A 26,888-nucleotide genomic window follows, 5' to 3' on the forward strand; every position below is an offset into this window, starting at 1 on the left:
TCACAGGAGTTGACATAATAGAAAGTGGCATCACAAGCAACGACTTTACAGGAAGTGACATCAGATCTAAAGCCTTCACATATATGTTTAGCGGGTCTATCATGTGTTCGTTTGAGAGCATTGCGAGGATCATAGCACAGTGAGCTATGGAAGAGGATATGTGACTTCTACACCTCACGATCCCCCAGTTTTATATTACACATCCTGTACATTAATTTACAAACTTATAAAACTTATTGTACATGTAATATGCACATGCTGATTTATTTATTATTTATTTAGTATTTTGTAGAGCGCACAGCTACCTCCGACGGAGGTGTCCCGGCGCTGAAGACCTTATCTCAGAAGGGGAAAGGAAAGGAAAAGGGGAAGTTTAGATCTGGGAGAAGAACCAGGTCTTTAATTTTTTTCGGAAAAGGGGTTCTGAGGGGGTGAATCTTAACTCTGTGGGTAGCTGGTTCCAGAGTTTAGAGGTGACAACGGCAAAAGCCCTTCCACCCGTGCGTTTGAGACGAAATCGGGGGTTATGATTAAGCGTAGATTATTGGATCTGAGGTTACGCTGTGAGTGAGAGAGCCTCAGTCTGCGTCGGAGGTATGCTGGGCCACGGTCATTGAGGGCTCTGAAAGCCAGGGTTAGGGCTTTGAATTGGATCCGCATTTTTATTGGGAGCCAGAGGAGTTTGATAAGGTGGGGTCAGATGGAGTGACGAAAAGGCATATTGTTGATTAACCTGGCCGCTGCATTCTGGACTCTCTGTAGCTAGTTGATGAGATAGGATGGGGCCCCTACATACAGGCTATTCGCGTTGTCTAGATAGGAGGTTATCAAGGCATGGACTACTGTTTTTCGGGAGTCAAGTGGCAGGTAGGGAATGATTTTTTTTAACATGCGTAGCTTCCCAAAGCAGGCAGAGGTTACTTTGCTGATTTGGGTTTTACAGGAGAGAGAAGTGTCGAATTGAAATCCTAGGTTTCGGGCTGCTGGGACCGGCACTGGGGGGGGGTTTAGTTCGGATGGCCACCAGATATTGGGGGGTAAAGGAGATTTTTGATTAAAAAATAAGACTTCAGTCTTATCAGTGTTGAGTTTTAAATTGTTCTCAGACATCCATGAGGCGATCTTTAACATGCAGTGGCGGAAGTTGTCAAATGATTTTTCAGCGTGGTCTTTGAAGGAGAACACCAGTTGGGTGTCGTCGGCGTAGAAAGTCTCCTTGACTCCACACGATTCGACAATCTTTGCTAATGGTTTAAGGTACACATTGAAGAGGAGAGGGCTTAAGGCGGAGCCCTGTGGGACTCCCTAAGTCAGTGGTTTTTTGGCAGAGAGAAACGATCCCAGCATCACTTGTTGGGTTCTGTTTTTTAAAAATGATTTTACCCACAGGAGGGGAGGGCCGCCAATCCCTGTCTCTTGTAAGCGAGTCATTAGTGTGTCGTGCGAGATGGTGTCGAATGCAGCGGACAGGTCGAGGAGGACCAGCATGGCCTCCTCTCCCCTGTCCGTGCATTCTCTAATTGACTCAGAGACTTCAAGTAGTGCAGACTCGGTACTAAAGTCCGGTCTGAAACCAGACTGGGTGTCATGGAACAGGGAGTTAGATTCCAGATAGTCTGATAGTTGTAGTTGAACTGCCTTCTCTAGTACTTTGGCGGGTTTGGGCAAAAGTGAAATCAGACGGTAGTTACTCAGACAAAGAGGGTCCATACCTACTTTTTTTTGGATAGGGATAAGTAATGCATGTTTCCAGGCTGCAGGGACAACACTGGTGGAAAGGGAGGAATTTCAGATTTCGAGAAGAGAGTCGATAATTAAAGGAGCAATATCATTCAGGATTAAGGCTGGGGCAGGGTCTAGGGGAGAGCCTGGTTTGCAATCCAGAAATAATTTCGTGGCTTGTTCTTTAGTAAGAGGTTGGAATGCTGTAAAGGCAAGATTATGATTCGTGTCAGGATCTTTAGTGTTGACCTTACCATTTTGATGGATAGTGGCTGCAATGTTGATAATTTTCTCTTCAAAGAAATTTGAGAGATTGTCGCATAATGTTTGCGACATGGGGATTGGGGCAGCGAGAGCATTAGGCCGAGTGAAGTCTTTGACTATGTTGAAGAGGGTCCTGGTGGAATTCTTTGCTTTGGCAATGGTATTAGAGAAGTAAGTGCTCATGGAGTGGTGTTTAAGTTTACGAAACTCTTTAAGGCCTTGTTCATAAAGCGCCTTGGCTGCTGGGTCATAGTTCTGTCTCCAGAGTCGTTCAAGCTTCTTGCACATGCTTCTATGTGCCCTGAGTTCTTGTGTGATCCAAGGGGCAGAAGGTTTTAGTCTGTGGGAGGTGAGAGGACGCAATAGGGCTATTTTTTCTATTGCAGAAGTGAGGTCATTGTAAAGTGTGCTGTAAAGCACTTGGACACTCTGCATTGGAATGAGTAGGGCTTTATAAAAAAGTAGTGGTACTTAAATTATTTTAACGCCACCTCAGGGGAAGTAAGTTCTATATAAATGCAATATACTTTGTGTTAATACTGGGTAAGACCAATACATCTGATATTCTTCCAGTGCATGTATATCTCCTAACCAGGGACTGCAGGGAGTGAAAAGCTGCCTCTCTTAAGTAAGTGTGAAGAGCTAGCCAGGTTTGAGCCTTTGTTTACCCTCCACTTAATTTATATCAGGTGTGAGGCTCCTGACTGCTCACAGACAAGATATTCGAACAAAAGGAGGCCTGATGACCCCTCAAATTCCTCCTTCGTTATGGGCCCAGCAGGAGTCTTAAATAAGAAAGCCCTGTCCCCGCCTGATTGTTGTTGCTTGTTGCAGATGGAAAGCAGACAACATGCAGGTGCTGCTGAAAGTGTCCCAGTGTTTGAAATTACACCAGGACGAGTTCAGAATATTATTCACTGGGGCCCAAATTCTTGGCAAGGTGGACCGCATTCACCCTGTGAAAAAAGTGGTGGTTGCCATCCACCCACACATGTACCTCCGACTTGTGCCCAGAGTGCAATTATGAGTGACATTTCAACTGCTTTGAGTGACACTTTCTTGAGAGCAAATTCAGCCTAATTCTACCCAGTAAACTAGAACTCCATTTCTAATATGAACAAACCTACCCCACACAGTGCATTCAAACACCACACATCCATTAGAACTAACTCCATTCATATCCACCAGAACCAAACCTGCTCCTTCGCAGTCCATCTTAACCACATTCACATCTGCAGTGTTCAGCTCACCTCTCACCTATGCCAAGCAATATTCAGGCCAGGTTGAGATGGGGTAGGGGGTCACTGGTGTTGCTTTGCTGATTATTGCAGGAGAGAGGCCGGCCTGGCCTTTCTGGACTGGCCTCAGATTGTATGGTGCTTCATTATGGGTATTTGACAAAGTGATCGCAAGGGATACATTGTTACATTAAAACACTTTATAATGGAGAATATGCTTTTGAATACTGTATCCTTTTTATGTTTGTTGTAAGTTGCAAACCTGTCTTAAGTCCCTTCATGTGGTGCTGTATGTGTAGAAATACACAGTCTTTTTACTTTATTAAGCAAATGTTTGAGTGATATTTGCACTGATATTATCGCTGCACTCACACACGCGGTTGGGTTCTTGGCGCACATAGCCTTGGCTGCAGCGCACAGAGACCTTATACTGCCGCACACAGAAGAAAAATATTAGAGGGAACTTTGGATAGGAGTATGGAAAATAGTATTGATTTGTTGCCACGACTCTGATCCAGAAAGTGTGAATAGATGGGCAATCAAACAGCATATCTTTAAGATCTGCTAATGGGGCAGGGCAAGGCCAAAAGGTAGAGGGGATGGTAGTATCTATATTGTGTAATTTAGCCAGAGTAATCAGAAGTCTATTATATATGAAAAATAAAGTTTGGGTAGTATTGCTGCTCTAGAAGACTTCCTTATTTTATTCCAGATTTTGTTCCATACTAGAATAGGAAAGATTCACCCAAGTCAGATTCCAACTACATTCTACCTTGGATTTATCACAAGTGTTAGGGATATCCATTAAGTTCTTATATATTTGAGATGCTGAAGGCAGGGTGTGTAAAAATGTTGTAATATGGGAGGGAACATTAAGTGTGTGAGAGGGTATAAAAGCATTATTAGAAGCTTGAGCAGCTGTAATCAAAGCCATATATTTGGAGTAATAAGAGGGAGGAAGAGAAAAACAGGATTGAATTACGGAAAAGGGGATACATACACCATATTGAAAGAGTTGATTAGTCCATTTAAGTCCAAAATCTAACCAATCCTTCCAGAAAAGAGTCCTGTTTTTAAGTTTATTACGTTTATTATACCAGATTGGCGATTTTAGAAAATGAGTACGTGTGTCTAGGCCATGGGTACTCACAAACTTTCTCTCCGGGGCCAAATTTACAGTGTGGTTTGTGTCCGAGGGCCACTCCGGTAGGGGTGGGGTCAGTGGGGAAGGGGGCGGGGCTAGAGCAAAAAAAACCTGTGACCATGAGGTTGATCACAGGTCCCTGCAGCGGACGCCTTCGTCCACTGAGCCACCAGACCCGGCATACACACATCTCTCTCCCTCTCCTTCTCCCCCTCCCTCCCTTCCTCTGTCTCACTCACCCTGACTGTCTCACTCTCTCTCTTCCTCTGTCTCACTCACCCCTGACTGTCTCCCTCTCTCTCTGTTTCCTTCTTCCCTTACTTTATTTCCCTCTCCCTCACTCTATTTCCCTCTCCCTCACTCTATTTCTCTCTCTTTCCTCTCTCCCCTTCCCTCTCTCTCCTTCCCTCTCTTTCCCTCTCCCTCCTTCCCTCTGTCTCCCTCTCTCTCCTTCCCCATCCCGCATTCCCTCTGCCTCCCTCTCTCTCCTTCCCGCTCCCCTCACTATGAGGCCTTCCTCGCTCTGAGGTCTCCCTCTCTCTCCTTACCTCTCCTTCACTCTGAGCTCTCCCTCTCTCTCCTTCCCTCCCCTCACGCTGAGCTCTCCCTCTATCCGAGGTCTCCCTCTCTCTCCATCCCTCTCCCTCACTCTGAGGTCTTTCTCCCTCCCTGTCTCCCTCCCTTTGTCTCCCTCCCTTTGTCTCCCTCCATCTGTCTCCTCACTCTGAGGTCTCACTCTCTCTCCTTCCCTCTCCCTCACGGAGTTCTCCCTCTCTCTCCTTCCCTCCCCCTCACTCTGAGCTCTCCCTCTCTCTGAGGTCTCCCTCTCTCTCCTTCCCTCTCCCTCACACTGAGGTCTCCCTTCCTCTCCCTCCCCCCCTCTGTCTCCCTCACTCTGAGGTCTCCCTCTCTCTTGTTCCCTTCCCCTCACTCTGAGGTGTCCCTCTCTCTGAGGTGTCCCCTCTCTCTCTGGTGTCTCCCTCCTTCGCTCTGTCTCCCTCGCTCTGTCTCCCTTGCTCGCTCTGTCTCCCTTGCTCTCCCTCCCTCCCTCCCTCGCTCTCCCTCCCTCGCTCTCCCTGTCTTGCTCTCCCTCCCTCGTGCTCCCTCGCTCTCCCTCCATCGCGCTCCCTCTCCCTCCCTCCCTCTCCTTCTCCCTCCTTCCTTCACTCTCCTCTCCCTCCCTCGCTCACTCTCCCTCGCTTGCTCTCCCTCCCTCGCTCTCCCTCCCTCCCTCGCTTGCTCTCCCTCCCTCGCTCTCCCTCCCTCGCTCTCCCTCCTCACCATGCCTGTGTGTGCCCGGGCTGTGACAGCTTCCAGGCGCACACACACAGCCGCACCCAAGCACTTCACAGGTCTTTAAAAGGACCATTGGAATGTTAATGAGGCTTTGTTCACCTCTCAGTACCCCTGCAGCCCCCACTCTGACTATGGCAGGAATCGCCCGGCCCCCACAGAGCAGCAGAGTCTGAGTCGCGCTCTGGTTGCAGACACTCTTAAAATAAAAATTAAACTCGGGTACGATGTCTGCGAGGTCCGCGGGCCGCCAGGGAAGGGTTGCCGGGCCGCCACTAGCCAGCGGGCCGTACTATGAGTACCTTTGGTCTAGGCCATCCATGTGGCCCCTTCTTTACTAAGAGGGCCCATTTGAACAGTCCCAGTCACCTTAAGAAGGGTGCCATTAAATCAAGTCTGGGGCTCCCAGGCAGTGAGAGGAATTTCAAAAATTGCATATGGATGATATGCAGCAGGTGCCTGTGGCATTGTGTATTTATGAAAATTATCATCATTAGGGTCCAAAGCCGAAATGTGACCAAGGAATATAAAACGTCAAGGCAGAACGCTGAGTCTGCTTCTACAACAAAAATCACAAGAGCCCCTGCTGCGGGGACTCCATGTTCTGTCAAATGTTGAGTTACTGCAGGGTTGCCCCATAACTAATTTATGAAGGTTACAGAGCACAGCACAAACAGGGTATTAACCTTTTAATATTCAAGCTTGAAAAACCAACAGAATTAGGTGTCCCCTAACAACAGTGGAGGACAAATCCCTAAAACCACATACGTCTCTGATAAAAGGGGCGAGGGTATTGCGGACAAGCACAAGCACTACTCAAGGTTCCCAAAGTACCTGACCAAAATGTTACAGGGATTCTGCTCAGGAACAGATCATAGACAATAGGCATGTACGGACTAAGGGCCAGATGTACGACCATTCACTTTTGTGAATAGCAAATTGCTTCAAACTGCGACTCGCAAAAGTGAATTGACAACAGTATCTCAGACACTGTTTGTGATTCCCAATGGGGTCGCAAATTTCATGCCTCATCAATATTCATGAGACAAGCGCAAATTGCGACTTCTTTGGGAAATGATGGTGGCCTGCTGGGGTCAACAGACCACCATGTCTGTGACTGCTTTCTAAATAAAGAAGTTTTATTTTTTTAAATGCAGCCCATTTTCCTTAAAGGAAAACGGGATGCATTTAAAAAAGAAAAATGAAACTTTTCAGTTTAATTTTTTAAGGGCAGGCAGTGGCCCCTGGGACCACTGCCTGCTCTTAAAAAATATTTTCACACACAATCATAAAAGGGAAGGGATCCCCTGGGGACCCCTTCCCGTTTGCAAGTGGTTTACCACCTACTTAAATAAGGTGGTAAACTGCGAGTGTTTTGCTGCCGCAAATGCGGTCGCAAAACAATAGTAAATGGAATTGAGTCTCACTATGAGGAAGGGATGCCCCTTCCTAATAGCCAAAGTCACAAACGCTATTTTGCAAGTCAGTGACTCGCAAAATAACGTTTGTACATGCCAGGACCCTTTTTTGCTGGCGCAAACGGGCCGGTCTCCCATTTGCGAGTGCAAAACAATGGTCATACATCTGGCCCCAAGTCATCATACCACCTCAATATCTATGAGCCTGAGTCCAGCTAGCTATAGTGCCTCACTTGCTCTCCTAACCTTAGCAGAGAAACAAGTAAACTGGCACCCCAGAACGCAACACTCGATCCTCTCAGAGATCATGGTAACAGGACACATCCTTTCGCTTTCTCACTTGTACACGTCCACAATAAATTAAACAAGAGACATGAAGGAAGTTTAGAATATTTAATCAAACTATTGCGTCCTAAAATGCAGTATTCGTGCCACAATTGGAAAACAAATGCAAACTAAAAATACTATTAGCATGGTGGAGTAAACCATATATCATAAAAAGCTCTGTCATGTTATAAGACAGAATATCCTAAACCCCCCTCCCTTATACTATAGTTATTTGATTATATATCAAAGATCTCTGGGGTTAGTGGCAGATCCCGCATCTTAACATACACAGATGGACGTTCTACATCTCAGCTGACATAGCACTCTTGTTTCAGAACCCTCGCTCCATGTGTGTGCTTAAACTCTTGTGTTCAGTTATATGACTAGAAATACGTGTTCAAAAACAGCAGCTGTGTTCTCGTATTGGGTCTAGGTGCTAGTGCCTGACCAGATAGAATAACAAGCAGCATTGTTGTTTGACCTTGTCTGTGGTGGTCAAAATCCCAGGAAAAGAAAAAAAAAACATGAAGGTTCTGAGTGGAAGTACAGTGTGGCACAAAAGCAAGCGTGATTATATAATAACGAGTGCAAAAGAAAGTACGTCCTACAAAGTGCACAATTAGGCTAACATAGGGAAAACTACAATGACACACAACAGTGGTTGTAGCTCGGGGGGCACTTCTGACTAATCAAGAATCACAGAAAGCGGCTCTCAAGGATACAAGACCCCTTGTGACACCCAGGCTCTACAATAGAGACACTGCACCAAAGAAAAGGTATCTTTAGAGAAATAGTTGGATGAACCTCCCCTCTTTTGTAATAGGGGTAATACAGAAGCAGCTTAACAGCCCCGGCTCATAGCAGTCAGTGGAGGACAGTGCTTGTTTTTATATAGATGGCACGCTCCATAGCCCCAGTGTGTAGTTTATAGGAGTTCGCAAGCAGAAGACACTGTGACATGAAAGGGTTTAGTCAGTGTTGATGAATTAAAAGGCGTGCAAAATACCATGTACTGCAGAGAAAAGTTGCATGTCTTTATTTTAAACTAACTTTAATGCATGGATATATTTAGCCAAAAAGTAAAGCTATTTGTCCTGACAAAGTTATGTATTGCATCGAACCATGGCCTGCGGATAGGGGGAGGTATACAGCTTGGGTCATGTCAACCAGAACTAAGCCTAAGATTAGACTAAGGATACTGGGTAGATACTTGGTCAGAGGCTGAGAATAATTCAAAAATTCCAATCCTTACTTGTTTTTATGCTTTATTTTGTTAGCTTAAATGAGACAGGTATGCCCAGATGTGGGTCATGTGCACTGTATCATTTGAACCAAGCTATACCTGGCTGATTAGCCCGAACTAGGGCAAAACTGGTCCGGGGTGCTTATGTTCTGGTTCAGAGAGGACCAGGCCTTTCAGTTCGGGGTGGCATGTTCCAAATGGAGTGGGGCCAAGACTGAGGTGGCATGGTGTGCAAAATAACGATGAATATTAATGCGGCCTGAGTAATTACCACTGGGTGAGATTAATTAATTTCATCCATTATTTTTTTATTTACTTTGGTGTGTTTCCCTAAGTGGCACAGGTATGACCAGACGTGGTTGTGTACTGTGCACCCACGGTCATTGGAACTGAGCTATACCTGGCTGATGAACCCTAACTAGGGTGAAACAGGTCCTGCGTTGCTTGTGTTCTGGTTCAGGAAGACCTGGACTGGCAGTTCGTACTGGATAGTTCTTACTGGAGCAGGGTAAAGACTGATTTGGATATGGCTGGGTCAAAACTGAGTTGGAACGGTGTGCAAAATAATGATAACTGGGATGCAGCCCAAGTAATTAACAGTTGCTGGAAATGCCATCTTAATCCTCCTGGACCTATCTGCTGCCTTTGATACAGTCCATCATGGGGTCCTGCTGAACCGGCTTTCGGATATTGGAGTCAATGGCTTAGCATGGAAATTGCTTCACTCCTTTCTGGCTGATAGGTCCCAGACGGTGGACCTAGATGGGAATGTTTCTGACCCCTTCTCGCTTCCCTGCGGGGTGCCACAGGGCTCTTTCTTGAGCCCCACGCTCTTTAATATCTATGTGGCCCCCCTGGCCAACATCATCCGGCCTATGCGGATGACACTCAGATTGTGTTGTCACTGACGGAGGGAGTGGTAAGAGAAGCAGGGGACAGGTTTCAGAATTGTATGAGCTCCATTTCCATCTGGATGTCATCTAATTGCTTAAAGCTCAATTCAGCAAAAACGGAGGTGATAAAGTTTGGCAACAATCTCCGGGTATGGACACCGGACTGGTGGCCTGAAGGGTTGGGATACTGCCCTATACCCTCTAGGAAAGCCAAGAATCTGGGAGTCCTGGTAGATCACAAACTCACCCTGGGGGACCAAGTGAACCAGGTAACTTTTGCCTGTTTTATGGTCCTGATGATAATCAAAAAAATCAAGCTCTTCCTCTCAGCCAGCAACCTTAGGACGGTTGTTACGGCTCTGATTTTTCCTGCCTGGACTATTGCAACAGCCTCTATCTTAATGTACAGAAATAACACATGTACAAGTTGCAACTGGTCCAGAATGCGGCAGTCAGACTGCTGTCGGATACTGCTAGGTTTGCCTAGGTTAGAGGAGAGCTGAGGAAATTACATTGGCTTCCAATCCCACTTAGATCACGGTTTAAGGCCCTTTGTGAGGTCTTTAATGCAGTGAACAGGATGGCTCGGAGTTTCTTAAACATAGGCTCAATTGGTATGTCCCCAGCAGAACCCTGCGTTCCTCCGGGTCTAAACTAGTTCGAACTCCCATGTTTAAGAAAACTAACTGGGAAGGCCGAAGTTTCTTTCACTGTTCCTCCAAAGCATGGAACGAGCTTCCGTTCCACCTCAGAAATGACCCAGATCTTATCTCCTTTAGGATGGGTTTGAAAACCTGTTTTTTCTCCGAATAATCAGCTCACTGTTTTCCCCAGGTAACTAGGACCCAGCACCAGAACACCCTAGGGTAGCAGCACGCTTTACAAGTTCTAATAACATAACCTAACATTATTTCAAGCATTCTATCCATTGCAGGCTGGGCCACTTGCTGGACACCATTCGAGTTGAGATGTGCCGCTGGAGTAAAATGTGCAGGTGAGGTCAGAATTGGTCTCAGCTTCCACTACATCCTCCTGTCGCGGCTCATTAATAGCCCTGCTGAGTCTGCACACCACAGGGCCAGTGCAGATCTGACCATCTCAATGAAACACTGTGTCAGGAGGTGCCATCTTGGAAATTCCAGTCCATCCTCCTCTCGAGCGGGTAGTGATTGACATTGTGGGGCCCCTGGAGCCCCGGACATCACAAGGTCACCGGTTCATACTCATCCTGGTGGACCATGCCACTCGCTATCCCGAAGCCATTCCTCTCCGGACCGTGACCGCGCCCGTGATGGGCCGGGCCCTGATGGGAATTTTCTCCCGGGTGGGCTTCCCCCGAGAAGTCGTCAGTGATCGGGGCACGAACTTCATCTCCCGATACATGAAGTCCCTATGGCAACAGTGCGGGGTCACGTACAAATTTACGACCCCCTACCACCTTCAAGGGAACGGACTGGTGGAACGCTTCAATCGCACCCTCAAGGGTATGATCATGGGCCTGGCGGAGCCCTTACGACGCCAATGGGACATGTTGCTGCCCTGCCTCCTATTTGCCTACCGGGAGGTCCCACAGAAATCCCTGGGATTCAGCCCCTTCGAACTATTGCATGGGCACCCCGTCCGGGGTCCCCTAAGCCTGGTCAAAGAAGGATGGGAGGTGACCACCCAAAATGCTCCTCCTGATGTGTACCGCTACCTCCTGACCCTCCGGAACCAGACTCGGCGGTTCCGGGAACTTGCCAAGGCCAACCTCGAAGCCAGTCAAGAGGACATGAAGCGCTGGTATGATCAAAACGCCTCGTCCATTGAGTTCGAGCCGGGACAACAGGTCTGGGTCATGTCCCCGGTCGAACCATGCGCCCTCCAGGACAAATGGACTGGGCCCTTCAAAGTAGTGGAGCGCAAGGGCCCTGTCACATACCTGGTGGACATGGAGTCCCCCAGGAACCCCCTCCGGGTCCTCCATGCCAACCGACTTAAGCCTCACTTTGTCCGCACAGAACTTAGCCTCCTGATGGCTACCGACAGTGGGGCTGAAGAGGACTCCGAGCCACTACCCGACCTCCTGAAGACCCTCGAAAAAGACGGCTCCGTGGAAGGAGTCAACCTCTCTTCCACCCTGACCCCAGCACAACGCCAAAGTTGCCAAGACTTATTACAACAATTTGCCGATCTATTCTCTCTCACCCCCGGGGTCACCCCATGGTGCCTCCACGATGTCGACACCGGGGATAGCCCACCTATACGGCACCGGGCCTACCGAGTTCCCGATCGGGTACGCGCCTGCATCCAGTCGGAAGTGTCCAAGATGCTGGCTCTAGGGGTGATCGAGCCCTCCGACAGCCCATGGGCCAGCCCGGTCGTGCTGGTCCCCAAGGCCGCCGCCCCTGGCGTAGCCCCCGAACTCAGGTTTTGTGTGGACTACCGGGGCCTGAACGCTGTCACCCGAACAGACGCTCACCCCATCCCTCGGGCTGATGAACTGATCGACCGCATGGGGGCAGCCCGCTACCTGAGCACCTTCGACCTAACCGCGTGCTACTGGCAGATCGGACTCACCCCGGGCGCACAGGAGCGATCCGCCTTCTCCACCCCTGATGGCCACTACCACTTCAGGGTGATGCCCTTCGGGATGAAAAACGCCCCCGCCACGTTCCAGAGACTAGTGAATAAGGTGTTGGCGGGGCTCGAGGAGTTCAGTGCCGCCTACCTGGACGATATCGCGGTGTAGTCTCCACTGGGCTGAACACCTCCAACACCTCCGGGAGGTCTTGGCCGCCCTCCGACGGGCAGGACTAACAATAAAAGCAAGCAAGTGCCAGATCGGCCAAGGGTCCGTGACCTACCTGGGGCACCAGGTGGGAAGTGGCCAGGTGGCCCCCCTCCAACCCAAGATCGCCGCCATCATGGCCTGGGATCCCCCGGTCACCCAAACAGAGGTCCGAGCCTTCCTGGGGCTCACGGGATATTACCGGCGCTTCGTAAAAGACTACGGCAGTATTGTGGGCCCCCTCACAGAACTCACGTCAAAGAAACACCCTCCGCAGACGGCCTGTCCCGCTTCTTCCGCCTCGGCGAGGAGAATACCCAAGGAGATGGGTGACTCTCCCTGCCTTCAGCTGGGGGGGACGCGTGTTGGACCTGGCTTCGTGGCATGGCCCCGCTCCTCCCGCATGGCGGGTCCCGGACTACCTCGACCCCTGTTCCCCGGCCAAGAGCAGCACCATCCACCCTCCACGAGTGCCGCCCCTCCGGGCAACCCCCAGCTCTTCCCCAGTGGAACTCGACCTCCTCTCCTCAACCCCCTCGGCTGGCCCGGACCCTTTCCCGGACCACCGTCTCCGGCCCAGCCGCCATCTTTGACCCTCCACGAACAGGCCTCGTGGCCTCGGTCCGACCCCAGCCACAGACCCAGCAAAGCCCCGACATCGAGGCACCACGATCCAACCAGGGGGTAAAGAGACCACTTGACGAATCAATGGGGGAAGGAGTTTCGATGGTTCCCCCATCCACCTGGTTTCGATCACCCCCAGCCTCCCTGGGCGCTGGCTCCACCCCCCTGCTGGGTGTCTGGACTCGCACATCCCGGACCCTCCGACCTCCAAGTGCGAGGGTCCGGACATCAAAGGGCCCCAGACATTTAACTGGGGCAGCTCCAGAGCAGGTCGGTAGTTGTATCCTGGAGTCGAGAGACACCGAGACAAACTCATCTTCGTGAACCATCCTTGGAGGCCTGCTGGCGCTGCCGCGGCCCATCTTCGTAAACCATCCTTGGGGTCCTGCTGGCGCTGCCGCGGCCCATCTTCGTAAACCATCCTTGGGGTCCTGCTGGCGCTGCCGCGGCCCATCTTCGTGAACCATCCTTGCAGTCCTGCTGGCGCTGCCGCGGCCCATCTTCGTGAAACCATCCTTGGGGTCCTGCTGGCGCTGCCGCTGCCCCCACCGAAGAACCCTCAAGCTCAAGGATTGAGAGCTGTGCGCAAGATATCGTATTCCTCCTGAGGCACAGCCGGGAGACTGTATTTGTGTTCACACTCTGTTTTTAAAAACCTGAAAAACTGTAATTTTAGCTGCACGTTCCCCCTGATTCCTACACACGATTACTGTGTGCAGGCACCTGTCCCTGCGGAGAACGAGCGCTGGGAAGGCTACAGTTACACCTTTGTGGAAAGCTCATTTTCCCCGCCCGGAGCAGGACACGCCCACTCCGAGGCCACGCCCCCTAGCAGAACGCATATATAGCGCGCTGAGTCGCTAGTGCGCCGGTAATTCGTATTCCTCCTGAGGCACAGCCGGGAGACTGTATTTGTGTTCACACTCTGTTTTTAAAAACCTGAAAAACTGTAATTTTAGCTGCATGTTCCCCCTGATTCCTACACACGATTACTGTGTGCAGGCACCTGTCCCTGCGGAAAACGAGCGCTGGGAAGGCTACAGTTACACCTTTGTGGAAAGCCCATTTTCCCCGCCCGGAGCAGGACACGCCCACTCCGAGGCCACGCCCCATAGCAGAACGCATATATAGTGCGCTGAGTCGCTAGTGCGCCGGTAATTCGTATTCCTCCTGAGGCACAGCCGGGAGACTGTATTTGTGTTCACACTCTGTTTTTAAAAACCTGAAAAACTGTAATTTTAGCTGCACGTTCCCCCTGATTCCTACACACGATAACTGTGTGCAGGCACCTGTCCCTGCGGAAAACGAGCGCTGGGAAGGCTACAGTTACACCTTTGTGGAAAGCCCATTTTCCCCGCTCGGAGCAGGACACGCCCACTCCGAGGCCACGCCCCTTAGGAATCCCAGACCATAAGAATGTGCATGTACAGGAAGCGCAGCGGGCGCGACGATTGCGCGCCGAAGGCGCGCATAAGGCAAGCTCGTCTGCGCTCGTCCGCGCCGAGACCGGGCCTTGGGCCACTCCCCTTACCTCCCAGCCGCCAGCACATATACGTTACTCGCCAGCCTCCCTTTATAAACTAAGGCCCCCTGTTAACTCATGCCCTTGGCACTCCCTCCAAGCCACGGACCTTCCTTCAATCTGCCCTACCTGTTCCGCGCCTCTCAAACCTAACCCGCGCACAACAGCCACACAGGAATTCAAAATGCTCCTGCTAAACTGCCGCTCGCTGCCTAAGCATAGCGCAGAAATGGCCATATTGATAGAAGAGCACACCCCGGACTTACTCTTCCTTACGGAAACTTGGCTTACCAGTGAGTCCAACCCAGCGATAGTAGAGTCCCTCCCCAACGGCTATCAAATAACACGGCAAGACCGGCCAAAAGGGAGAGGAGGAGGCCTTGCTATCATTCACAAGGAGCAATACCTTTGTCGTCTCTCCCCGGAGACCATCTCGGACAGCGAGAGCATGGGCTTTAACATCAACCTCTCGCCTAACATCTGCTTCTCAGGCACTCTCATTTACCGTCCGCCCGGCCTCCTGAAGTAGTTTCTTCTTTCCTTGCCATCGAATGTGGCCAGTAGAGTCAGCACCTCCTCTAGCTATACCGTGTTGGGTGACTTGAATCTACACTTCGACTCCCCCTCAGACCTTTCAGCTGCTATCCTATCAGATGACCTAGCAGCTCTACAACTCACTCAACGCGTCCCCTCCCCCACTCACGAAAAAAGTCATTTACTAGATCCAATTTTCTCAAATTGTTCTGAGATCACAGTGGACCCAGACACCACCCTACCATGGACGGACCATTTTTTAATCCCCTTTAAATGTACCACACTTAAATTCTCTACTCCGGCTCCCACCACCAAACTCAGGCGGGCCTGGATGCGCCTCGAGGTTGATAAGTGGTGCACAAAACTGGCTAGCTCACAACCAGAAATTCAGGATGATCCCGCCCTAGCAAACCAGGCATATACCAACTGGATCTCCCAAGCTCTTGACTCTACTCTCCCAATGAGCAAGACTGCACTGAAGCGACCTCAAAAAACCGCCCCATGGTACACCCAGTCCCTCGGAGAAAAAAAGCGTCTCTTTAGAAGGGCGGAAAGACGCTGGCGCTTAGACAAATCAGCGGATAACAAAATCCGGTACCGTGAAACTATCAACGAGTACAAATCCCAAATAAAAGCAGCTCAGTCGACGTACTTCGCCGAAAAAATCCTGAATGCTAGATCTAAACCTTAAGAGATCTTTCAGATCATTAAAAAGCTAACGAATCCATCCCCAGCGGTGCATGTCGAGAAATCTGTCACCCAGTGTGATGACATTGCCGAATTTTTCTATCAGAAAATAAACAAAATCTATTCAGCTTTTTCTCCTCCAAACACCGACCTGCCCACTCAACCTAATAACCTCTCCAGCCTGCCGCATCCCCCCACCCCTTACAACTTAACTCACTTCCCCCCACTAGACTTCTCCACTTTAGAATCACTGGCCCTCAGTGTTAAATCAGGTTCCCCGTCCGACCCTGTCCCTCCTGACATCCTAATGGCAGCATCCCATACCATCTTGCCCGTCATCAGAGAGGTATTAAACTCTTCCATCTCCTCTGGCACTGCCCCATCCGCGTGGAAGCAGGCCATGGTCAGGTCACTGATCAAGAAACCCAATCTGGACCCGTCTGATCTGGCGAATTACCGCCCTATTTCTCTGCTCCCTTGGCTGAGCAAGGTTCTGGAGAAATATGTGAACCAACAGCTGGTGTCCTATCTAGAGGACCGCCATATACTGGATCCCACTCAGACGGGTTTCAGACCCAAGCACGGGACAGAGACCGCCCTCCTCATGGCCGTAGAGGAAGCGAGAAAAATCCTGGATCAAGGAGGATCAGTGGCAGTGATCCTCCTTGATCTAAGCGCGGCCTTCGACACAGTGTGTCATGACACCTTACTAAGCCGCCTGCCTAGTGTGGGGATTAAGGATAAAGCCTGGGCATGGTTTGAATCCTTTCTGGGGAACAGGTCTTTCAGGGTTTTTGACGGCGACTCAGTTTCCTCCAGTAGACCTCTAAATTGTGGAGTTCCTCAGGGCTCCTCTCTGAGCCCTGCTTTGTTCAACCTATACATGAGGCCACTGGCCAGTGTCGTCCTCCCTTTTGGAGTTAAAATCATCTCATATGCGGACGACACGCAGCTGGTGGTCTCACTGGCGCAGGAGTCATCTCGAACTGCGCCAGGCGGGCTCAGAGAATGTCTGGAGGAAGTGAGGAGCTGGATGACGTCATCATCCCTGAAATTGAACGGAGAAAAAACTGAGCTAATGCTCCTAGGACCCTCAGAGCCGGCACCTCCCCCTTCCCTATGGCCCCCAAGCCTAGGACCGCCGCCAACCCCAATAAATTCCATCAAAAGCCTTGGGGTATGGCTGGACAGCTCACTTTCCTTCAACACCCAAGCTACTAAACTCTCAGCCACGTGTTTTGCCATTCTGAGTACTAAACAAAATCTTCCCCATCCTCCCCATGGAAGCCAAACAGGCTGCCATTCAAGGACTCATCCACTCCCGGCTTGATTTTAACAACGCACTTTACCTGGGTGCACCTGAATATACCCTTCGAAGGCTGCAAACTGTTCAGAACAGCGCAGCTCGCCTTCTACTAAAAATCCCACACAGACACTCAGTTAGGACCGGGTTAACAAGCCTCCACTGGTTACCGGTCCGGCAGAGGGTTCTGTTCAAGGCGCTATGTATAGCCCATCAAGCCTTCTGGGACATGGGACCTATCATTACCCGTAACCTGATCACTCATTACATCCCAAATCGGAGTCTCCGTTCCAGCCAGACCTTCTTGGCAGTAGTCCCAAGAATAAAGAGATCTAGAACCGGCGGAAGGACGTATATGTACAACGCAGCTAAGGCCTGGAATGCTCTACCACTTCATCTTAGAGCCACCCAGAACCTTACTATGTTCACCAAACAACTGAAGACCCATCTTTTCACATCTTCTTGCTAATCCGCTATCTTTTTCTCCCCTTCCCTGTTCTCTGTAGGTTCACGATTTTCCTAGCGCTTGGACGCCCACGGGCAACAACTGCGCTCTACAAATCCCCAAGTTTACAAGTTTATATCCCTGTACCAGACCGGTACCAAGAGTGTCCCGCTACCCCCTTCCCACAAAGACTAAGTTTGAGAGGATCCCTGAATCCTGTTCCTCTGTATCGTTACGATAACCTGCCTAAAAGTACTGATAAAAGTGTTAAGAACCTATCTTTGTGTGGCGTCCATCTGTAGGGGGGTGGTTTCTCGACTGTACGATCCTAGGAGAGGGCCCTCGCCTGGAGGCCTCTCCCCCTTGCTCGGCCGACCCTAAGAGTTCCCTTCTAACATGGACGAAGCGCTGAAACTTTTCAGACACTCACCCCCAGTCACAGATCTGAGTTGAATCCATCATCATTCTTGAGCTCACTTCGCCACCTCAGTTCAGACGCAGCTATATGCAAATCAGTCTTGACCCTTCCCGGAAACAAGCATCCTGGGACCGGTTTATGGGTAACACCCTTCATCAGCCAGAATAGCTTGATTCCAGTGGCAAAGTGAGCAAGAGACCCACGTCTGGGAATACCCTGCCAACTTAGGGCGAACAAATCAAACACAAGGAGATGATGGACGGAGAGCTGAAACTTTTCACACACTCACCCCCAGTCACAGATCTGGGTTGACTCCATCATCATTCTTTAGCTCACTTCGCCACCTCAATTCAGATCCAGCTACATGCAAATCAGTCTTGACCCTGTGCCTCATGGGGTGTCTGAAAATTTTCAATGCTCTGTCCACCATCTCCTTCTGTTTGCTTTGTTCGCCCTAAGTTGGCAGGGTATGCCCAGACGTGAGTCCCTTGCTCACTTTGCCACTGGACTCAAGCTAGAATGGCTGATGAAGGGTGTTACCCAGTTACCGGTCCCAAGATGCTTGTTTCCAGTTCAGGGAAGACCTGGCTTTGCAGTTCGGGCTGGACTGGTCCCATGAGTCACAGGGTCAATACTGATTTGCATACCGTTGGGTCTGAACGGAGGTGGCAAAGTGAGCTAAAGAATGATGATGGATTCAACCCAGATCTGTGACTGGGGGTGAGTGTCTCAAAAGTTTCAGCGCTCTGTTCATCATCTCCTTGTGTTTGCTTTGTTCACCCTAAGTTGGCAGAGTATGCCCAGACATGGGTCACTTGCTCACTTTGCCACTCGATTCAAGCTACCCTGGCAGATGAAGGGTGTTACCCAGCAACCAGTCCTAGGATGCTTGTTTCCTGTTCAGGGAAGACCTGGCTTGGCGGTCCCATGGTGCTGGTTTCCTGTTCAGGGACGACCTGGCTTGGCAGTTCGGGCTGGACTGTTCCCATGAGGCACAGGGTCAAGACTGATTTGCATATAGCGGAGTCTGAACTGAGGTGGCGAAGTGAGCTAAAGAATGATGATGGATTCAACCCAGATCTGTGACTGGGGGTGAGTGTGAAAAGTATCAGCGCTCCGTCCATCATCTCCTTGTGTTTGCTTTATAACGGAGTATATCCAGTCATAGAGTGGCCCATAACGCACTGAGTACAAATCAATAAAGTAACAACATGTAACAAAAGTCCCCAAGGAGAATTTGCCCTAAGATTTTCCTAAGAGTTCATTTAGCAACAAAAAAACTAAATCCAATGGTTAATCAGCAATGCCATTCAGCGAGTGACTGACAAAATTAGTCCAGGTTTCTCTTGAACAGTTTAGAGGAGAATCTTTTTATTGACAAGAAAATGTTAACTGACTTGATTTGAAACTAAACTTTTAAACACAGCACGTTGACAAGAGGCAGTTCTTGAAATTTAATCAACAAGACAAACAATAACTACTATGCACAGAGTTTAATCTGACAGATAATATAAAGGTGAATTCTAAACTATGTCCAGAGACCCTAGTGACTGTGCGAAAAGACAACCAGGTGAAAGTACAAAACAAGTGAAGATGGGCTACTGTGTCCTAAAGGACCACACATCAGATGTGAAGTCAATTCGAGCGTTTTTGGATTAAATGAACAAAAATCCCAGGAAATCTATTCTTTCAGCTCATAGGCGTAGTCATGAATGAAGAAGTCATCAAACACAGAAGAGTGCTTTTTGAACACCTAGGAGTTAAAAGAAAAACCATTGTTTTAAATAGAGAGTCTATGATTCGATTGCAACTATTGCACTTCTATTCAATTGCGATCTTCAGGTATGGGTGGGGAGAATTGCTCCACTTTGGCTGCAGATTAATATTTGACAATTTACCCTTTGAGAAAATTTGCTACCAGGGAGTATGGACTGAATTACTGGATGTAAATGACATGCTTGGTACTACACATTGCCTCTATACACTAGAACTGCAGACCTCGAAATAAAATAATACAGGGTTTCGGGGTTACCATTGAATAAGCACACAGAGTGATGCAAAAACTGCTTATAGGTCACTGACATTAAATGTGGGAGACCCTTACCGAGCTGTTTAACGTGTAGGAAGGAGTTGGCATTTTGTTTTGTGTATGCTAGGAAAACAGGGCATCCAAATGGACAGATTTTGAGACCAGATACTCTTGGTCCGAGGAATGCTGAAACATGTCAAACAGGAGGATTAGCACCAGTTGCTTCTCATGGCGACAATTCCAAGTTCAAAGAGTGGAGAGCTGGCAGTGATCGATGTTGTTCATTTAGGGAAAAGTGTTACTACTAGTAGTGTTAGCTGTTGCTTAAGATGGGCTTTGAATAGCATCCCACGGGATGATAGCTGTTGCTTGTGATGGGCTTTGAATAGAATCCCACGGGATGACAGTGATAGCTCTTGCTTATGGTGGCAGTATTGCTGAGGCTGGCACAGGGTGCGACATCTGCTGCTAATGATGTGGCAGTGAATCGCACCTCACGAGCTATGACGGTGATATGAGCTGCTTGTGGACTGGCAGACGAATGCCATTTCATATGGGATGCCAACGATAGCTGTTGCTCACAATGGATGGAGTGCTTGTGAGCTGGCACCGACAGTGGAGGGCATCTCACTGGGGATTGGCACGGATAGCTGTTGCTTCTGGTGTGTAAACTCATGGGGGGTTGTAGAATGCAGATTTAAGTCTGCTGGGGGCGATCAGTGAGCGTTGTGCACTGTTGATGCAATGCCAGATCCGCTCATGGCGGGGGTTGGTGTTGAGTGGTGTGCATGGTGGGGGCTGCTGGCAGCAGACCTGAGCGCTGTGCATGGCGGGGGCAGAGCTATGGCAGTTCGGGGGAGGGGGGGCTGGCGCTTTCCCACTTCCTGGCTTACTGAGTGGGGAGGGCGATGCTAGGGGGCGGGCGGGCATTGTGGGGGGGTGAGGCTTCTGACGGTGGGGGTGGGAGGGTCTAGTCATCCTTGGCCGGAGGGGGCTGGGTTTGCTATGTGTAGTGGGGGCAGGCCTTCTTCCTCCGGGGGATATTAGCACTGGGGGTGGGGGGCACACAACAGACCAAATAATTTGATAAAAAATACACGGGGGGGGGAGGGAGTTTATCAGGACTCCCGCCAGTGTACCCAAAGCCCCCTCCCTGACTCCCCCCCTCCCGGGTTGCCTCTCCCCCTTGGGGGTGGGGGGAGTCAGTCCTCCCCCCTCCTTCTCCCCCCCCCCCAGGGGTGAAAGTGCAAGAGGAAGTGCCGCTGCTGCCATTTTTCCTCCTCCCGAGCTGAAGAGACACGAAGCGGAGAGGGGGAGGCGGTGAACGCGGGACCGGCGGAGCGCAGGGAGCCCGGCAGCGCATCTACTCGATCCCGGGGATTCGCGAGGCGCGCCGGGCCGCGTGGTTGAGAAAAGGGGAAGTCTACAGCCGGCGGTCCCTGGCACACACCCCGGACGGGCAAGGAGCGAGGGGGCCTGGGGGGGGAGGACGGGAGGGGCACGGCCAATGCGCCCGGCTCGCTTTCTCACACAATACCCCTTCAACGGCAGCGGCGGCTCTCTGCGGCGAGCGCGCGCCCGAGCGCAGGCGCGCCTGGCAGGGAGGGCGCGTGCGGGCGGGACGCGTGCCCCGGGCGGGCTGTGGTGCAGCCCCGCCGGGAGCGCGCGCGCGCGCGGCACGGTGACCCTCCCAGCACTGACCGACCTCGCGCGCACTCCTCTCACCCACGTCCCTAGAAAACCCTACCTGGCTGTGCTTGAAACTACCCCACCAGGGACCTGCAGTACCAGAAACTCGTGGTTAGCCCAACACTTTGTAAATCATCCCATCCTAAAAGTCCTCACAAAATCAGGATCAACTTTAGTTTTCCCACAAGTAAAACTTGTCTCCCAAATGGCCACACGATTTTGATTTTGAAGATTTTGCAAACTGTTATTTTGCTCAACATCCATTATAAGTGGTCTGACAACTCAACAGGTGTTTAAATACATTCATCCATTATATCTGGTCTCGCGATTCAACAGGTGTTGGAGTACATTCCATGTTACCCTCCAGTGTTTGCTGAATGTTAACACATTCAGGTTTTTAAGGGACAGAAAGAAGCCCTATCCTATAGTCAGCAGTCCCAGATCTGGACTTGAAAATCTCTCAGAACTCTAAAAAAGCTCAGAGTACCTTGCCTTTTTCTTAATTTATTACTAGAGATTACACGAAGAGTGCGTCCCGTCTACTCGTTCCCTGCATGGTACTTTGATGTAGCAGTTATAGACTTGAAAGCACCTGCACTCTTCATAAAATTGACAACAAGGTTTCCACGTAAAAAATAAATAAATGTACATCCTATGCCACCCGCCAGTCTCGAAAGAATTTCTGCCTATTGCATCGCAAGATTGAATCTCATTGACTACTCTTTACCAACATCTCAAACGCCACCCCACCTCCCTTGACTCTTCCGGGTTTATGGTCTGTATAATTTATGTTCTGAAGTTGCTTCGGGAAACATCCTCCCAAGTACTTTGTGTAGCTCCCAACCCACTTGTTGCTGGCCATGGAGCGCATAAATGAGGCGTGTGGGCCTTCTCACTACACTTACCAGGTTAGCCGACACAGTACTGATATGCTGCATGGCCTCAACCAGCAGCGCAAGAACGGGGGGCGCTTTTGTGATGTCCTTCTGCGAGTTGGCGACGATAGCTTCCCTGCACACAGGGCCGTGTTGGCTGCTTGCAGTGAGTATTTTGAGTCTGTCTTCAGTGGCCAGTCCAACATAGGGAATGGAAGAGACGGTGGTAGCTCAGAGGGAGGTGGCTCAGGGTGCCGTGAACTAGAGATGCACACCATCAGTCCCAAGGTTTTTGGGGATATCCTGGATTTCGCCTACACCTCGCGCATTGTGGTGCGATTAGAGAGTTTTCCTGAGCTCATGACTGCTGCCAAGTTCCTTGTGATGAGGTCGGTAATTGATATCTGCCAGGAGGTAATCAAGCAGTCTAATGTCCAGATCCTAGTGCCCCCTTCGCGTGCAGACATTATGCTCTTCCGCCCAGGGGGCGACCTGGGCTTTCCTTTGGACATGACTCATAGCCAGGGAATGGCTTCAAATGGAATTGCTGGAAGTATGCAAGATGAGGATAGCGTCCGCCCTGGGGTTGCCATTGGTAGCCAATCCTCTCTGCCGCTCATGCAGGGTGTGGACCGGTTATCAATGGTGGCAGGCCAAGTTTCTCCCCAGCTACTTTCTTCCCCATTTCAAAACATCAGCTCAAGTCTCCAAGGTTTAAGCAGTAATAGCAAGCGGGGTAGGGGTCGTCCCAGGAAAGCCAGCATGCTTGATTCTGTGTTGTTTGGAGGTCCAGGGAGTTTGAGGGATGCTGGCATTCTCCCCTGCGGCCTATGTGGTAAAGTCTTCACTGATGCCAGCCGCCTTCGCCAACATGAGGCTCAGCATGGTGTGACCAGCCTCCAGCTAGGCTATGGAGACCTGGCCTCACCATCACGGGTCAGCGAGAATGGACTTCTCAGCCAAGACAATCCTGACTCATCGCAGAAAAGAAACCGCAGCAGGAAGCAGGTGGCTTGTGAACTGTGTGGCAAGATATTTCGGGATGTCTACCACCTTAACCGACATAAGCTGTCACACTCCGGCGAGAAACCGTACTCCTGCCCAGTGTGTGGGCTGAGGTTCAAGAGGAAAGACCGCATGTCCTACCACGTACGATCCCATGATGGCTCTGTGGGCAAGCCTTACATCTGCCAGAGCTGCGGCAAAGGCTTCTCCAGGTAAGACTCGGGTACTATTGTCTTCTGCATTGGAATTTGGATGTATGGTTGATATTAGTTTAATAGCATATTATGGGAAGTAGCTGATATTGGAGAGAATTATTGACATGACTACAGTCTCCGTAGTAGACCTTTCATTTGACCATTTGTAAATATCTTCTACTGTTTGCATGTGTGTTTTTGTATATTGGACTGTGTGTAATTAAGTTAACAAACCATCTAAATTCAACTAGTTTAGTGAAAAAAAATAGGCATCAATATGAAATAAATAACACTAGAAACTAATTTTAATCTGCAAATGGAATCATCGTAATTTTTCTCCAGGGTTGTGAAGGCTGCTGTCCTTTGGGGGACTGTGACTACTGTCCCAGAAAATTCTGGGTGTGGTTTTGCAAGAGAAGCATTCTTCCACCATCTGACACTGACAATACCTTGAAAACACACCTGTCCCAGGACATGCTGGAAGAGACTTTCTTTGAAATAACCCGCCTTGTCCCAGCAGCTACTGGAATTGCTTGTTCTGTGAAAAGGCCACAGTGGGAGCTTAATCTACGAACACACTGTCTAATGAGATGTTGCGATTCAATAATAATGTTTCTCAGTGATTGGTCAATGGCCACTTCCACTGATCCATGTGCCTTCACTCATTCCATCCAACTCACACTACTATCCTAATCCGGGCTTGGTGCATGTCATCTTGAACCCCAATATTAGAAATCATTACTTTTTCTCATTTGTAAACAACCGTCGTACTCCGGACACCTTTTTAGTCATATGTCGAAATATTGATGACACAAATGTCGACCTAGCAAAACATGGGCTACCAGAATATTGGGAAGGTTAGAGTATGTAAGTGCATGTATATCTACTATCATTGAGCTTCGAATTTGTCTTTTGAAGATATACATATAGATAGGATAGTATAGATGTTACTATTCTTAACTCCACATTTATGTACCTTGAAGATATACATACCAAGCACAGATGTGGAGTCCAGTTTGTTAAATATATACATATCTGTATATACTAACCTTCATGATGTTGTGGTAGTTGGAGTTGTTTATCTTCAAGGTACACAGATGTAGAATTCAGAATAAAACATCTGTACCCCACTATGTTTATAATTCTCGTCACGATATTTTGGTAGTCGATATTTTGTTGGGGTAGTATTGAAATCTAGATATTCTGATAGTAAACCCATTTTAATATCCATTGGGCCTGCTCTGATGTGTCTGACGTACAATGGTGTTAGTGTGTGATGTTTTATGGAGGCCCCTGTCTGCAGCGTGTGATTCATAACAGATTGTGCGCTGTGTGGGCGATGTAGATGACTAGGATACACTTTGCTGGTTTGTGATTTGTGCACTTAAATCAGCATGAACATAATTCCAAGAATTGAGCAATTTCGAACTATCACATCCTTTTCTTTTAATTTGTAGGTTAATACAATTTGCTCCCAGTCCGACAGATTTAAAGCACCTAATCTTTAATGTCGCCCATCCCACAAAAAGCAAAATTCATTGCTGCATAAAATACACCTGCTCTGAAAAAAACAGGTGGGATCCTCATGCCACTCTAACAGGCTTCAACTGGAGGGTCCAAACAAGAAACAACAACATGCATAGCGGTACAGGTGCTTTCGAGCGTGGGTTGTAGTGTTTGACCACGTGCCATTTTTATCATTCACTTTGGCTGTGACCATGCGCTCAACTACACCACGTCACAATTGTGATGCAGTAACCCAGGAGAACAAAGCATGTACGTTGTACCGTTCTCGTAGCAAGTCTGAGTACAAGTGTAATTGACCTCTTGTTCCGCTGTATTTTTATTAACTTGCTGCGCACGCACAAATACCGCGCCTAATCACACCGTACGCTATTAACGCCCGTTTACTAAGTCCCGGGCGGTAATGTATTGGTGATATACCACAACGTCGTTGCGGAGAGGGTGTTGGGACATTAGGATGTTTTATTCATAATTATCCCTTGACTGGGGTGCAGAATGTCACGGATGTGGTTCCAGAGATGAACGTCATGTGTGTTACGTACCCACAAAGTGCTGAAGAGGTGCAATACATTATTCACAGCTGTGGGCAAGATGTGTGTAGTGTTTGACTAAAATGCACAGTGCTAATGTGGGGGTACTGAGTCATGCAGAGCTGATACAGGTGTACTATGTAATCTATTTTACAATAACAACCTGTGCATGTTAAAAAAGGTAGCATCTCAAATAGGTAAGATAAAAAAGGCGTAAACCGTCACTAAAGGTTAAAACATTAATGCTTTCCGACACGTGACAAGGAACCCTGACAAAAATGCTCAAAGCACCCTGTTCACTTCCACACCTCACGCTCGCTCTCTTTCCACCCATCCATGCTCCCTTCTATCTCCTTCTTCTCTCTCTTTACCCTCTCTGATCCTTGTGTCGTTATCTTCCAACTCCTTCCTCTCTTTCTTTCTTTCTCTCTTGAAGCCTGCCCCATGCCTTCTGCAATTAAACCTGGGGAAAGGGACTGTAGGAAATCTGCCTTTACTGCATCGTCGCCACTGATTTTTCATCTTATGCTGGACCCAAAAATGGTTGAATTGGCTTATTCTTAGTCAGCACATTTAACTTGCCTTTAAGTCCCTAGTATTTGGTGTAGAAAGTGAGCCCATGACCTGGAAGTTAAATGCCATTAGTGAGAAGTAGCATCTATTGTGCCATCCACTACAGTGACAAAGTAGACATGGATTGAGGCCTACCCTGTGCAGCTAGATTGTTGCAGTGTAAACCTGCAGGGAGACCTGTTCAACGACCCTTTTTGAGAGGTAAAAACCTCCCCATTAAATACTATACACTCCTGTTTAGGTCTTGCAGCTCACAAAGCAGGGTGCACAATATTAAAAGTAGGAAATGTAGGCAATTTATGCTGCTATGTCGATATAGTTACATGGTCCAAAAATCTATTTTTACTGTGGCAAGCCTAGCTGTCATATGTAGAACACCAGAGTGCAGATTAAAATAGTAATGCAACTAACTCTCTGGTAAGGGACCAACTAGAAAAATATTCAAGCTATTATTTTTAATAGTTATTAGAATCCACTTTAATGATGGTCTGATTCTTAATAAATATTATGAAGAAGTAACTTTTAGAAAGTTACCCTTTACCTGTCTAAACTGTCAAATGGATAATTAGTTTAAGCTCCTGCCGTCTGTCAGCCTGTATTCAGCTTAAGGCAGGTGTGAAATGC

The 26,888-nt window shown here is 49.0% G+C and overlaps 1 protein-coding gene across 4 annotated transcripts in view; it reads left to right on the top strand.

The window, feature by feature from the left end:
- The first annotated feature begins 20,766 nt into the window (after positions 1 to 20,766).
- Positions 20,767 to 26,888, top strand: part of PATZ1 (POZ/BTB and AT hook containing zinc finger 1) — a 42,404-nt gene continuing 36,282 nt past the window's right edge. Inside the window, exon 1 of one of the 4 annotated variants that reach the window (XM_086942831.1) lies at positions 20,767 to 23,655. In XM_086942831.1, the coding sequence (XP_086798957.1) occupies positions 22,424 to 23,655 (1,232 nt within the window). In that variant the 5' untranslated portion in view covers positions 20,767 to 22,423. The remainder of the gene's footprint in view (positions 23,656 to 26,888) is intronic. The other 3 variants (XM_086942832.1, XM_086942829.1, XM_086942830.1) reach the window with 3 other exon arrangements.

Source organism: Lissotriton vulgaris, chromosome 11 (genome assembly GCF_964263255.1).
Source record: "Lissotriton vulgaris chromosome 11, aLisVul1.2, whole genome shotgun sequence".
Lineage (NCBI taxonomy): Eukaryota > Metazoa > Chordata > Amphibia > Caudata > Salamandridae > Lissotriton > Lissotriton vulgaris.